This window comes from Cynocephalus volans, chromosome 2, assembly GCF_027409185.1.
Source record: "Cynocephalus volans isolate mCynVol1 chromosome 2, mCynVol1.pri, whole genome shotgun sequence".
Taxonomy (NCBI): Eukaryota; Metazoa; Chordata; class Mammalia; order Dermoptera; family Cynocephalidae; genus Cynocephalus; species Cynocephalus volans.
In genome coordinates, this window is record NC_084461.1 from 175,540,282 (window position 1) to 175,556,377 (window position 16,096).

General features: G+C 40.1%; 1 protein-coding gene across 2 annotated transcripts in view; it reads right to left on the bottom strand.

The window, feature by feature from the left end:
* SH2D4A (SH2 domain containing 4A) overlaps window positions 1-16,096 on the bottom strand; it is a 47,746-nt gene that overhangs the window by 8,006 nt on the left and 23,644 nt on the right. The window contains exons 4-7 of one of the 2 annotated variants that reach the window (XM_063088016.1): window positions 15,761-15,841; window positions 12,416-12,527; window positions 10,586-10,784; window positions 7,778-7,908 (exon numbers count right to left, since the gene is read on the bottom strand). In XM_063088016.1, the coding sequence (XP_062944086.1) occupies window positions 7,778-7,908; window positions 10,586-10,784; window positions 12,416-12,527; window positions 15,761-15,841 (523 nt within the window). The remainder of the gene's footprint in view (window positions 1-7,777; window positions 7,909-10,585; window positions 10,785-12,415; window positions 12,528-15,760; window positions 15,842-16,096) is intronic. The other variant, XM_063088017.1, reaches the window with a different exon arrangement.

Below are 16,096 nucleotides of genomic sequence, written 5' to 3' on the forward strand. Positions count from 1 at the left end.
ATGGTTAAGAAATCTCCACTTTTCAGCAAAATAGGTTATCATTTATGGGCATCGATTCACAGGTTCACTAAGATTTCAGCCTGAAAGAAACTTTGGGAAGTCTCCATGAGCTTTTCTTAACACAATTTATTCAGTTATATACGTTCAGTCTTTAGTGGTATCTTGTCCCCCTGTTGCAGTAGCTGTGATATGACAAACCGCCAGGAAGGGAGGCAGGAGGGACAGAGGACTCCAGCTCCACAATCCTCTCTATGGAAATTGAGTGCCAGAGACCACTCTGCAGAAATGAATAAAATTTACCCCCCAAGGAGAACGAGACAGCAGGAGGTGTCAAAACAGAAGAAATCAAGACAGCTGAAGTATGAACTATGTTGGTATCTTCCAGAAGTTAAAGGGATTTGTTTTTTAAGTAGCTTAAAATATAAAATATTGAGACTAAAGCATTTAGAGGGCAGATTCAATTATGTGCCATGACAACAAAGATGGAAATATTTCATCAACAGCCTAATTATATCCATATTTGAATAAGAACGTGTTAATTACATTTCAGAGGAATAATGATCAACTATTAATGCATAAAGCAAATATTCTCAGAAACAATTAGAAAATTCCTAACTCAGGAATTTGTTTATACATTTATTGTTATCTTTTTATCTACCTTCCCACTCCCAGTCCCTGCCATTTTCTTAGCAGGAGAAGGAAAATGTTGATAGAGAGAATGAAGAGATGAATCAGTGGGTTTCTAGACAGATCTTCAAACTTCAATTTTGTTTATTCTTTGGCTATTTCTCTAGGAAGCTTAAAAGCATGTTAGTGGGTATAACTAATTATATACCTATACACTCGGAGACTCATAATCAGGAGCTAGAACAAGTAGGATGACTTTGTTCAGTCAGCAGGACATTAAATTTAGGCAGGAGGACATTCTGACATTAATCACTTACTTTACAGACATCAAAAACTACAAGGCCTGTCTAAAAGATTGTTGTAACATGGCAAACAGAATAAAATGAATAAAAACAAAGATTGTATCTAAGGGTCAAGACAGTCCTGAACCAAAAAATGGAGTTCAGGACAACAGGATGAGAAAAGATAAAGAGCAGAAATCAATCCTTTCTAAGGAAACAAAACCAAACAGACTTAATCAATTACAGTATTCAGAGGATTATAAATCTAGAAAATAGAAGCTATTACTTTATCAACTCTGACTCTCTCCCATCTCTTTGCACCATCCCTCCCAACCCCAAGCTCAACCTTAACCTGCAGTGTCCTGCCAAACCTTTCCAAACAACTCCCTTCTGTTAGTGGGGTTGTTGTCGTTGTGTCTTTCTGAATCACTGTTGCCTTCTGAGTTGACCTCCTGGCTTTTTAAGGATAGAACTTAAATAAATAAGTACTTGTGAAAATAGCATTGAACAGTTTTTGCAACAGTTGCTGAAATAAGTTAAAGAAGACATAAATAAATGGAAACACATCCCATGTTCATGGATTCAAAGACTTAACATCATTACAGTGTCAATGCTTTCTACAGATTCAATGCAATCCCTCTCAAAATCCCAACGTTTTTCTCAGAAATAGAAAAACTCATCTTAAAACTCACGTGGAATCTCAAGAAACCCCAAATAGCCAAAACAATCTTGAAAAAGAAGAGCAAAGCTGGAGGATTCACATGTCCTGATTTCAAAACTTCCTACAAAGCTACAGTACAGTGTGGTACTGGCATAGAGACAGACATATTAACCAATGGAATATAATAGAGATCCCAGAAATAAACCCTCACATATACAGTCAAATGATTTTTGACAAGATTGCCGAGACCATTCAATATGGAAAAGACAGTCTTTTCAACAAATAGTGCTGGGGAAACTGGATATCCACATGCAGAAGAATGAAGTTGGACCGTGACCTGACACCATATATAAAAACTAACCCAAAATGGATCGAAGGCTTAAATATAACACCTAAAACTGGAAAACTCTTAGACAGAAACATAGGACAAAATGTTCATAACAGTAGATTTGCCAGTGACTTCTTGGATCTAACACCAAAGGTACAAGTAACACAAGAAAATATCAACAAACTGGACTTCATAATTTTTTTTTTAATTTTATACATCAAAAGATACTATCAATAGAGTAAAAAAGTAACCCATAGAATGGGATAAATGCAAATCATTGATCTGATCAATATCCAGAATATAGTATATCCTCCTAAAACTCAACAACAAAAAACCCAATTCAGAAATGGGCAGAAGACTTGAATAGACATTTCTCCATAGAAGGTATACAAATGGCCAATAAGTACATGCAAAGCTGCTCAACATCACTAATCATTAGGGAAATGAAACTATAATAAAATACCACCTCACACCTATTAGGATGGGGGCTATATAAAAAAAAAACACCACAACAGAGAAAGTAACAAGTTTGTGAGGTGTGCAGAAGTTGGAAACTTTGCGCTGTGTTGGTGGGAATGTAAAATAGTGCAGCCGCTGTGGATAACAGTATGGCCAGTTCCTCAAAAACTTAAACCACAGAATTACCATATGATCCAGAAATTCCACTTGTAGTTAAATACTCAAAAGAACTGAAAGCGGGAACTTGAAGAGATATCTGAACACCCGTATTCATAGAAGCACATCCACAACAGTCAAAACACGGAAGCAACCCAAGTGTCTGTCGACGGACGAATGAATCAACCAAATGGTTTACACATACAGTGGAATATTACACAGCCTTGAAAAGGAAGGATATTCTCCCATGTGCTACAACATGAGTGAACTTGAGGACATTATGCCAAGTGAAATAAGCCAGTCACAAAAAGACAAACACTGTATGATTCCACTTATATGAGGTACTTGGAGTAGTCAAAATCATACAGAAAGAAAGTACCATGGAGGTCGCCAGGGACTTGGGGGAGCGGCTAATGACGGGTTATTATGAAACGGGTACAGAGTGTCAGTTTTACAAGATGAAGAGAGTTCTGGAGCTGGATGGTGAGGATGGTTACACAACATCATAAATCGTATTTAATACCAACTAAACTGTACATTTAAAAGTGGTCAAGATGTTAAATTTTATATAATATGTGTTTTAACAAAATAACAAATAAATGAGTCTCCATGCCACATATTATGCAAAAATAAATTACAGGTGAATAGACAAAGCAAAAACTATAAAGGAAAAATAGCAAAACTCAACCTCACCGAATGAAAAACTTCTGTGCCTCAAAATAGGCCATAAATTTAAAAGAAAAATCACAGACTAGGAAAAGATACATGTATCCAATATATTTGAAAAGGGTTAGTATCCAGAATATATAAAATCTTATACGTTAGTATAAAAAAACAGGTCAGTGGAAAAATGGTCAAAAGATCTATACAAGTAATTAAAGAAGAAGACACCCATCTAGCCAATAAACATAGAGAGGCTCTGCCTCAGGAAAAATCCATGCAAATTAAAATAAGAAGATTCCACCATGTACCCATATGATTAATGGAAAATAAAAGTGGCAATACCAAGTACTGGCAAGGATGTAGGAAAACAGGGACTCTAAAGTACAGCAGGTAGGAGTATATATTGTTATAATCATTTTGGAGGACATCTGGCAATATTTAGTATAATTAAAAATGTATATACCCTTCCAGCAATTCCACTTCTGGGTATATACTCTGAATAAATTATCATATATGTGTACAGTGAGACATAATCTGGGGTGTATAATTCATCATTTTCTGTAATAGCAAAAAAAATTGTACAAATTATAGGAAAAGGGATGACCAAATAATGATACGTGTGTGTGTGTGTGTGTGTGTGTGTGTGTGTGTGTATAAAACACTGCACAACAGGTAAAAGGAAGGAGCCAGTCCACATTTATAAACAAGGACAAATCCAGACAACACATGTTGAGAGAAAACATTATGTGTAACATGATACCATGTAAATGTTAAACACAATACTGTATATTTTATACATACACAGAAACATACATACATGTTTATAATAAAAAAAATAGAGATGGAAAGTATAGCTTCAAAGGAGTGGTTCACCCTTGGAGAAAAAGAGAAGGGAAGGAAATGGGATCAGAAAGGAGTAAAAAAGGGGGCCTTAATTCTCTATGTCAGGTTTTACTTCTTAAGAAAAATAGATGTGAAGTAGATATGGTTGTTAACATTCGTTTTACCTGGAGAGTAGATATAACTATTTTCTCTGTACTTTCTTAGTGTTTTAAGTATTTCATAGGAAAAATCATTTTTTAAATGAGGGAAGGAGGAAAAAACAAAATTTGTACCATCTTTTTTATGCCTGTTGTTTTGAGGATTTCTTGGGTGACATTACCTGATTGGACTCAGAGAATTTAAATCTAGCTTCTAGTAGAGAGATGACTCCAAATCTAAATGTTGTCTATTGCATGCAGGCCAACAAAATCTTACAAAGAAGGTTGCTCTGATGATTAATTTTACCTGTTGACTTGGCTGGGCCAAAAATCTTCTGGCTGTCTCTGTGAAGTTGTTTTTTGGATGAGATTAACATTTAAATGGGTGGACTTTCAAGTAAGCAGGCCCTCCGGAATGCGGTGGGCCTCACCCGATCAGATGAAGGACTTAACAGAACAAAGGCTGGCCTCTCCTGAGCAAGAGGAATCCTGCAGCAGCCTGCCTTTGGACTCAAACTGCCCTTCTCTGCATCTCCAGCCTGCCCTCCTACCCCATCAGATGTTAGACTCGCCAAGCCTCCACAGTCCTGTGGGCCAGTTCCTTAAGAGGTCAGCCATGGGAGGATCTGCACAAAGGGCACTGCAAAAGCCCTACAGCAGGGCCACCGGCAGTGTGTCGAGGCACAAAGGGACACATGTAGCAGAGAGCAGCAGGCGAGGCAGAGAAAGCGGTTTGAGATGCATCTGGAGCAACAGACCAGGGCGGATCAAGTGGCTTTTGCAAAGAGAGGAGTTCTGGGGTTTTTAATTGTAAATTGACAATTTATAATTGTATAAACTTATGGGATACAAAAGGATGTGATGAGTTATGATCACAGCGTGGAATAATTACATCAAGCCAGTTAACGTATCTGTATTAGTCTGTTTCTGTTGCTTATAGCATAAATACCTGAAACTGGATGATTTATAAAGAAAACAAAATTTATCCCTTGCAGTTTCAGAGGCTGGGAAGTCCAACGTTCAGGGAAACATCTGGTGAGGGTCTTCTCTGGTGGTGGCTTTACAGCAATGCTGGGGTCTCATACGGCAGAAAATGGCAGAGGAGAGAGAGAGAGACTCATGTACTCTCCTTTCAAAACCCTCAGAACCAGGCCTGTGACTGCCATTATTAATCCATTCTCTATGCATGGTCCTCACAATCTAATCACCTCTTCAACGCCCCACCTTTCAATTACCATAATAGGACGTCCCACCCTCTTAACACTGTCACAGTGGAGATCAAGTTACTAATACATAAAACCTGGGGGGACACAATTCATATCAATATCCATTATCTAAAATGCTTAACATCTTTGGTGGTGAGAACATCAGAAATTGACTTTCTGGGCAATTTTGAAACGTATAATACTCTGCTATTAACTATGTTCACCACGCTGTGCAATAGAACCCCTTCTTCTCGTCTCCCCCTCCCTAAATCTCCTCATTCTCCTCTGCTCTTTCTCTCAGCTGATAGCACAGCCACCTTTCACCCAGCCACAAAAGCCAGAAATCCAACAATCTTCGTCTCCTTTGTCCTCTCCTACCTACTCCCATCTGTACCTAAAGCTTAATTAAGAGAAAAGAAAAGAAGTACAAACTTGTGTGGGATGAAAAATTAGGAGGCCAAAGTAATATCTTAAGAAAGGTAATTCACGGAGTCTATGACAGAGAAAGGAAGGTGGGAAATCAATAAAAAGCAACCATCCTAATACTTTGAAACGGGGCTCTTGGTGAACAGACAGCTATGTTTCAAAATGATACAACGTGATGCATCTTCTCTTCATGATGAAAATGTGAAATTCTGTCTTCCTGAAACTGAAAAAGATGATTTACATTGACTACATGACTGTGTGTTTATTATCACATTATTATATGGTATTATTTATTTTGCTTATGGCCAGGATAAGTATTTGTATACTGTAAATGAAAATAAATCAATAACAACGGCACATTAGTAAATTAGTATATGTAAAACACAAGAGGCATATTTTTAACCAGAGCTCCAGTTGGATTTTTAGTCCAACTGTGTCTTCTTAGCTTTCAGCAGCTATTTCAAACAGAACTGCCTGTTAAAGAACCCGAATTTTTAATAATGCCAATCAGCATTTTCAATTTCTTACTCCCTGCTGTTAAAAAAACCTACCACCCTTGTACTTGGGGATAACAGCATCTTCCGCCCAATGACACAGAAACTACAAAGTGACTGATTTCCTTAGTGCTTATCTTAAAAAGACAAAAGAGGCGATATCAGACAGCAGAGATGATCACGGCTAGCGAGGAACTGGCCCCTGTTCTTTTTGTTCATCTTTGACATGGCTGTCACTCTTTCTCCCAATGTCTTCAAGCAGAACAGAACGGAAGGAGGCTCGCGACCTGGTCCTGGGAGGCCGAGGCACTTCTCTGGGAATGTGCAGTGACCAAAGTCTGAATTGCCAAAGAACAAATATTTACAAGGGAAACCAGACAGTTCTGCTGCAACATTATGACCACAAAAGCAGCCCTTTAGGAGAAAGCCTCTCATAAATAATGTTCTTTTTAGAAGAGTTTGCCATGCGACGTATTTGGGAGCTTCTTTGTGTGGTATATTGACGTGTGACATAATGCTGCTTAGAAGAGAGATGCCTTAAACATAACTCAAACCAAGACTCCCTTAGGACAAGCCTGCTCTTTGAGAAAACTTTGTTTTTGTTTTAAAGCACTTGTTGTTGTACATACAAGGGTGGAAAAGCTTGTGGAAAAATGGAATTAAAAGACAATCTGCATCCTTCCATGAGCTTTTCGAAACACCCTTGTGTAGCCAGTTAGTCCAATTCAACCACAGACCTTACGAAAAGGTGAGGCAGGAAGCCACTGCCTTTTCTTGAAATCCAAGAAACTGAGAGGTCAGCCAACTGTGAGCTGGGCAGAGAGAGGGGTTCAAATTCATCAGGCTTCTTGGGTCAAATACAGAAATGATTTATTAGCTAACATCTGCTCAGGGTCCAACAAATCCATCTTGCAGCCTTCACTACATAGTGGAAATGAGGGACCAAAACTACAGAATTTTAAAATTAAGGATCATGACGTTCAACTCCTTCCTTCCTTAATAGATGAGGAAAATGAGGCTCAGATAAATTGATTTGCCACAGAGAAAGAAAACAATTTGTTGAAGGTCACTCAACTCGTGAACGGCAGCTGGGTCTGAAGCCTACTAACCAGCACCCGGTCCAGCACATCTGGCAACTGCAACTGACCCTCCCTCAGGGAAGGAGGCCATTACCATTTGAAGAAAGTCACAATCAAGTGACCAGGGGGGAAGTCTGTAGGAAGGACTGCTTTTCCCACCCACCCCGGAGCCTCTTACTGGCGGTGATAAAGGAACCCACAGTGCACACAGTGACCATGAACGCCGACTGCTTTCTAAAGAGCGGCAGAATGTAGCACACTGAGGAGCCTTTGACAACTGCTCTGTGAAAGTGATTTGAAAGACTCTTTCTGGGCAGCCCGAATAAAAGGAAGCTTTTTATGCTTCCTGCCCTCCTGGTGGATTAGCAGTTTCATGCACAGTTAGATGAGGGTCCCTTGAGGGAATCTCTGCACTCACCATGGAACCAGGGAGCTATGGTGTCGCAGGTCTTCTGGTAACCTGCTCGGAGTGGCACCTGCTCCTCCTTAAACCAGCGGATGATGTCTTCCTGGGCATAGGTGGATGCCATCCTCGACACTCCCTGATTTCTGTTATTTATCAAACAGGTTTTCAAGTTAGATTTAATAAGTTTCAAAATAATGTTTGAGAACATACATATATATATATATATATATATATGCTGTTATATACATGCTGTGTATACATACATTTATATTCTGTGTATATATGTGTTTATGTGTATATATGTGTATATACAGTATAGATAAACGCATGTGTGTGTGCATACATATATATACATAAAGAGAGAATTATATATATTTCAAGATCTAGTTACATGGGCTGAGCTAATGGGACGCCAGACCCCTGCACACCCCCATTACAGCATTCTTCAAGGTCAGAAGAGGAAGGAACATAAATCTGTCACTTGTCCTTCCAGTCCTAAAGGGCTAGCATGGGAATGAGCCACTGCTGTGCTAAAACATAGATTTAAATTCATTTTTAATAGGAGTTAGAAGTTCCATTAACTCCCAATTAAAATTTGAGAAAATAAGCATTAAAAAGTAAAATACACCCCCAGGACTATTTTCCTGGACAGCTTATAAATAAAAGAAATCAAATCAAATTTTCCTGGACAGCTTGGCAAATAAAAGAAATCGAATGTACTGAGATAAATTTCTTTCCTAACATTTTCATTATTTAACTTTCTCTTCTTTCTCCACTAACCTCCCCGACTTGCCTTCTTCTCTCCCACACTTTGAAGAGGTTTGGTTCTGCTAAAAGATAGTCTTCGAAGTGAAATAGTGTTTGAAGATGGGTAAGAGAAAGATATAGGCCGCGGAATCATTTTGAAATAAATTCAGTAGCAGACTTAAGTTCTAGGATATAAGTCAATTTCCACTACAAAGAGTAACACTGCCATGTAATAAACGTATTTCCAAGCCCTACTCAACAGCCCAATAATTTTGAGCAGAATTCAATTTAAAAACAACAACAAAGAATTTGGATGAGTTACTGGAGTTTCCTGTAATGCAAATTAACTTACGCTTGAGGCTTTTTATGATCACACATGCACATACACGTACATATTATCCTTCATGATTTTAAGAGCTTTTGGAGGAAATATCCTATAATATTTGACGTTCCTGGGAAGCAGACACTGCACACACATGAGATCATATGATAAGTTCTACTGGCTTCTAAATTAGGTTCTTTTTCTTAGACAAATTAGGAAGTCCTTGGAGATCAAGCAGAACTCCAAACATGCTGAAGGAACCAGTCTCTGCCTTCTCTTGGGCTGGTCCTAGCTGACCTCTGCATCACCATGTAAAGTCCCAGCCCTAAACCCATCCGGTCTGACTCACAGAAACACTTCGTGCATTGTCTTAAGTTGGGAAAAAATTCGCTAACAGAGCACAGCTTAAAATAAGAATTTCCCCTTTTTAAGGCCACCTTCATTGCTGTCAATCAAACACACTGTGCTCTAAAAATACTGTGGAAGAAACACCTTGCAAGCCATATTCCCATGCTACCCTGGAGGAGACAGAGGACAGGAGTGGGCTGCCCAGACGGCCCTGCCCAGGCTTCCTGGCCGCATGCACAGCCAAGCTCCAGCTCTGGAGAGACCGTGTGCAGGGGCCCCCCACCTGTGTAACCTGTCACAAAACTAAGGGACTACTTTTCTTGACTTTTCCTGACTACTTTTCTTGTTTTGTTGTCCATATGAAAAAAAAAAATCATTCCCCAAACTGTCACTGTCTGTGTAGAACGCGATCGTTGGGTGTTGGTCCCCGTATCCCAAATCATTGGGTGTTGGTCCCCATATCCCAAAATGGAAACTTTCAGTTGAGTAAGAAGAAATAATTACAGTAGAGAAAAATGTCCACCTTCCTATTTCCTCTGAGGTCATTATCCCTGTTAAAAAAAAAAAAAAAAAAAAAAACCTTGAAGGTAACGACTGACTCCAAGCAAAGGGACATTTTTGTTTGTTTGTTTTTCATTTCTCCATCCTCTTAACAGAGAAGTATTTCTCATTTTTATTTCAGAAGGCAAGGCATTAGACAGTCCTGTTTCATTCAACTGATATTTGATTTTAAATATTTCTTTCTAAATATTAGGATATTTAAAAATAAAGTCATCTCAACAACCAGGAAAAATTGATTTAAGTATCAATAAACATAAGGCATCATTGTACTTTTCTTCAGGGATATTTCAAAACAAATTGTTCTTCCTAATTCCCCCACAGCCTACAAGGCAAATCATCACCAAATAAAGAGTTCATTCAAATAAGGAGCATTTGCAAATTCTCAAGATATACAGTTGACTATAAACCCCAGAATAAGAATTACCATCAAACCTTTACTCCTCAGCAGTGGAAACGTAGTCCAACTGATGACGTGAAAGTCAGCAAGCCTGTTAAGTTCCTACTTTGATATTCTTTTACTACTAAGAGTGATCTGGGGCACAGATGGAGCCTGGTTGTTTCCTTTCTCCCCTCCCTGGCTCGTCTGCTGTCCTGGGTGGGGTGGGGTTGCAGAGGAAGTCATCCAACTCCGTGTGCATCTTCCCTGTGTCACTGGGTGTACTAATTGTAACAACTGGCTATTTTACAGATAAGAAGGGGAGGGATGCCAGACCAGGTTAGAGGGAAGGCTGAATGACACAAGGGTCCAGCTCGTCCTCCACTCCCCAGAGCAGGTCATACAATTTGCCTTTAATCAGCCCATTTCAAGGTTTACGCTTAAAGCCATCTGTGCAGCTTCTTACCTAAGAGGTTTCTGAGGATGTCTCGCGGGGCTTAGGAATTGAGGCTTGGGTGGAAGGGGAGGTCTTTTCGATTTCTGCGGAACAGTCAGGGGTTCCCCGCTTCTCCCTCTCTGGGCACCCAGGGACAGCCTCTTGTAGTCTTCTCGTGCTTGTTTAGCCAAGGAGCGCCTCTTCTCATCAGCAGCTTTGGATTTTCGCACTAGAAAAACAGTGGGGTTTGAGAAAGGCCCTCATCAGCCTGCAGAGACGGTGGGAAGACTCAGGACTGCACAGTGGGAACAGAGCAGGCTCGCTCACAGCAGGAGTCTGCCATGTGCTTATATCATAACAGTGAACCATCACTGCCAATGCTTGCTGCCCGGGGTTTATGGCAGAGGCTGGGGGTTTTCTGAGAGGGAGAGAGAAGGAAGAGGAGGAGGAAGGGATGTGACAAAAGTGGAAAATGTGTGCAAGAACTTCTTGCAGTTGGCAACACTAAGTCATGAGTCTCAGCCTGAGCTCAAGTTGGCAGGGGCGCTGGATAACCTGGCAGCTGTCGCTCACCCGCTCACACTGGATCTGCTCAGGAGCCTTGAGCAGAGAGCAGGCATCAGGACCACACAGCAGCACGTGGCTGTGCAGAGGGGCACACTTAGAGTTCACAGGGGCTGGATCATAGGTGAATTGGACCAACACAGAGAAAAATAAAGGGATGCTTAACCACAGATAATTGCAAAGCATGTTGATACACATAAAAGCACCCCATGGCTGCCTTTGTGTATTACTTTGTAAAACAAAGGGGTTTGTGTTTGCGTTTTAGCAACATAGTGTTAAAAACCCTAAAGCTAAATGTGAGAATAATTTTTACTGAGTGTATTTCCACTTCAGGCATGATTGGTCAAGTCCTGTTATGTTTCACTTCAAGGAGATACCAAACATATTCCATTATACTAGGATTTTACTGCATAGCACAAGAAGGCCACTGATTGGATCGTGCAAATATTTTCATTTCACAAAAATGGTCATTTTAATGGCATTTGTTGTGATGGAGCTGCAGGGCAATTTAGGATTCTTAACATCCTGCAAATATCGCCACACCTGTTCTCTCCTCGAGCTGCCTCGAGGCATGATCTGCCAGTTTGTCGTCCTTGTCCAAGTCAGGAGGACACCCTAATCCTTTCCCAAGCCTGAATTCTTCTAGCATTCTGAGCATCCTCTGCTCCACCGCCATCTGCACGGACTTCTCTCCTAGAAGGTGTGTTTCTGGCAGTGCTAACTCAAAAGGGAGTCAGGGCGGGTCCCAGGCATGCGAGGGATGCTGATATATCCAACCCATTATTCCTGAGCTCTTCTGATTACTAAGTTAAATTGTGTTCATTGTTGAAAACTGGGGGAGAGGGGGAAGCAGAATAACAAGAAGAAAAGTTCAAATAAATAATCTTAAATCCCACCTCTACAAGAAAACTAATGTTAATATATTAATAACCTTCCTGTTCTCTTTCTTCATCTACCTGGACATTTTTACATTGTGATATTTTTATGTTATTTTTATAATGTCTTTTCTTCTTCAAGCTAAGAGATATAAACATATTCCAAGGTCATTAAGCACTCTCCCAAAACGTGTTTTTCACGGCTATATACCATTCCATCATATAGATACATCCTAACTGTGATGGTATGAGATTAATGAGAACAACTTTGCTATTCAAAAGTAGCTCATAAGCACTTGAGTAATAATTTAGTGTTAAGACATCTCCCAACAACCCACTTTAATTGCTTCCTAGATGTATCCTTGTATTAAAGAATCAGCTGAGAGACTCCAACGTGCTACTGAGGTCTCTAGGTACTCACAAGATGCCTGCCACTCTGAATCCTCTTTCCAGTTTTTATAAATCTGCTTGGTTCTCTCTTCATCTATTTGTTTCATTTCTTCATCTTGTTTTTTCTTCACAGATTCTTCCTTCTGTTCAAAGAAACAGAAACAAACACTGGTGAGCAAATCCAGCAGTTTTCTGTGAGGACGAGGGTCCTAGGCACACTGCTTTCTGTCCACCTTTCTCTGTCCTGCTAGGGAGGTGAGCTGGTGTTGTGGGTAAAGCATGCATCTGGGGTCGGCAGTGCCCAAGGCTGGCTCCACTGCTACCCGGCTGGATAACCCCAGGCCTGATTACCGAAACTCTTTCAGGCTGTTTCCCCGTAAGTGAAATGCCAAGAAACTTTGACCCCTATGGGGTCATAGTGAGGTTAAATAACTTTAAAAAGTGCCTAGTATAGTGTGTAACATGTAGTAAGAACTCAATAAATACTCCTTACCTGCTCCAAATTTGCTTTCCTAAAGTCCAGTGTAAATGCACTATTTCATGGAGCCAGTGTAAACACTACTTCACAATAGCTGACAGCTTCCACAGGAAACATATACACCCCCAGAGCAATCTCAGCTGGAAATCTGCATGCCCTCAAATGGTATGTCCAAAAATGAGGTACTTACACATGAATTCAGGTCATTCAACAAGAATATTTTTGTTAAGGAAAAGAAAAATATTTTTTAAAAGCATCCTTTGAAAAGGAAGAATCTACAACAAGAAATGTGAGTGTTCCTTTAAAAACAAGAAAAGTTTTTTTTTTTTTTTAATTGGGGTAAAATACACATAAAATTTTTCATCTTAACCATTTTTAAGTGTGATGTTTTGTGGCATTAAGCACATTCATGAAAATTCATTTCCTTCACAAACTAAAGATAAATGAACAAAACAAATCACTTAGACCTAAAAAGTACTTTGTTTATTTGGACATAGTCTTCTGAGTGCACATAAGAAAACGGAATTTATAACTTGGTGAACTCATAAAAGCCTTGGTTAGCCAAGTACTAAAACAAGCTGAAAGGCCCCAAAAAGACTAACTGTACTTTCTTCTCTTCCACGAGTGACAGCTTTTTATCTTTTGTGTTTTCTTATAGAAAGATAAAGACATCCTTGCTGTTAAATTATTTCACTACAACTAAAATATAAAACCTAATGTAGTGAAACTTGTTTTTGATCACCGTGAGTAGTCATAAATCACAGTCAATGTAGTGATAGTTCATAAACTATACTTCACTTCTGATGTAACCAAACTTTTGTGCTTTAACTGTTTTCTTCTTCTTCTTTTTTTTTTTTTTCTTACATTGTTTTCGTGCCTGGAGCTAAGCTCCCTTTGTTTGCTGATAATTATAAAAACCAAAGAACAGGTTATGGTGTTTAAAATGACTATTAAAATTTGCCATCTCTTTACGGAAGCTGTTTACAAGCCCAAAATACATAAAAGAGCTGCTAGCAATTTCTAAATTTAAACAGAAAAAAAAGTAAAAGTGAAGCTTTGTTCATCTCCCACATGCATATGTATTTATGTTTAAATGATTAGAAAACATATAACATCAAATTGTGACTATCATGGATATTGTTGCTTAGAAGTTTAAAAAGTGAGTCTACTTAAGGAAAAATAAGTAAATAATAACACACGTTAATACTTGGTTGTTAAGAGGATACTCAAATGTCTGAGAGTGCTATATTTAGTAAATCTACTCCTTCTTATTTATTTTTTTAATTTTTTTTATTTTAACTTCTCGGGATACATTGTAGTTGATTTTCGTGACCCTTTACCCATTCCTCTTCTCCCCTCTCCCCCCTCCCATCATATCTGTTCACTTAATCTACTCCTTTTTAATCTGCAGTGTAATTGTGTATGGGCTCAGTGGGAAACGAAATCAAATTAATGAGTTTCACAGATTAATAGCAGATGAGATCGGTCCTTGCCCCTCTGTATTTATTCAAGGCAGCTAGAAAATTTAAGAACTTATCTTGAGTTTCTCTAAGAATTCCTCCAGGAAATTGACTTTGAGCAAAATCTTTAAAAGTTTATCTTTACTTTCTCTATGCAGAAAACCATCATGTCCTCCTTAGGACTGTTTTGCTGGAAGCATGTCAGTCAAGGACTCAGGACTGTGAGCCAAGCGTGGGGAAGTCCAGGGGAAGGCTGAGGAGTGAATGGCAGAATGGCGGAGGCTGGACGCTGGCTCGGGTGCCCAGGGTTCCAGGCAGGGAGACCCAGATGGGCAGTGCGAGCTGCCAGCACGTGCGCAGCTGCAGATGCAGAAAATGAGGCCACGTCAGTCCTCGACAGAAAGTCTCTGTCCCAGCCTTTGTCAGGAATACTTACAGAGCATCTTCCCACCACTTCGTTCATCAGACCCTCACAACTGCCCCCAAAGTAGGAAGGCTCCATTTTATTACCTTGTCCTACAGAGAAGCTTGGCGAGTGATTTGCTCATTCATTGCTCGAGTTATCTGCCGCTCCTTGACCACGTCAATTAAGCTCTTGCCTCAGTGCCCTTACACCTGACGTTCCCGCTGCCTGGAACACACTTTCCCCCAGACATCCACAGGGTTCTCTCCCCCATTCCTTCACGTCTCTTCCATGATGTCACCTTCTCAGAGCTGCCTTCTCTGATCACCATTCGAAAATACTGGCTCCCATCCTCCAGCATCCCTCACCTGCTTTATTCTCCTCCACAGCCCTTACAATCACCAACTTCATAGATGTACATATTTATCAGCTGTCTCTCCCATCCAGAATTCCTGAGGGCAGGAACGTTATCTAATTTGTTCATAAAATGTGTCTCCAATTCCAATAACAGTGCCTAGCACATAGCAGACACTCAATAAACATTGGTTGAATGAATACAGGCACCCTCTGTCTTTCTCAACAGTCATCATTTAAAATGACATAATGTCATCTGGGCAATGTTACTGGAAACTCCCTTTCGATTCTCCACTCCTGCTGAGATCTGAGTGGCTGAGGCATTCCTGGCACAGTGGCCGTGATGGCAACAAAGCAATGAGCTCATGATTTCTGCCAAGTGCAATCCTCCCTTTATCGCTCTCTGGACTCAGTCTTCCCTCAGTGTCTGCAACAGTCTGGAATATTGCCTCCACTTGGGATCTTCAGTGAGGAGTTTAGCAGCTCCATCTCTGCATCTGTTCTTTCCATGGCATTTAAGACTTTCTTAGCTCCACACAAACAGGTTTCCAGCTCTTAAGCCGGATTTCACATTCTGCTGCTTAATTTCATGTCTGCATGAGACGAATTAACTAATTTGTGAAACACTGGTGCAAATGGCCTTGCATTTAGCCTCCTGAAGACAGAATGTAAGTCTTTTACCTGGTGAAATCCATATGCCTTCATACGACTGATAGAGTCTGCCAACATTTGTTCAATATTTCTTGAAGAACTGCAGGATGACTAAAAATTAAATGAAACACATTTTGTAGCACTAACAGCTGCAATGAAATTTCAGAAGATCAGCTGTCAAGGCTTCCCTTGTTTCAACATTCCCTAATGCTGCCCCGACCCCCAAGCTGGACCCACCCAAGTTTCCCACAGCACCTGAGTTCCTGAGCCAACCCTGACTAAGGTAGCAGCATGTGGAGCCTCAGTATTCCCACTTGGACATGAATCATGGCCCAACAGCCAGGAGCTGGTGGTTTGGTGTGTCTT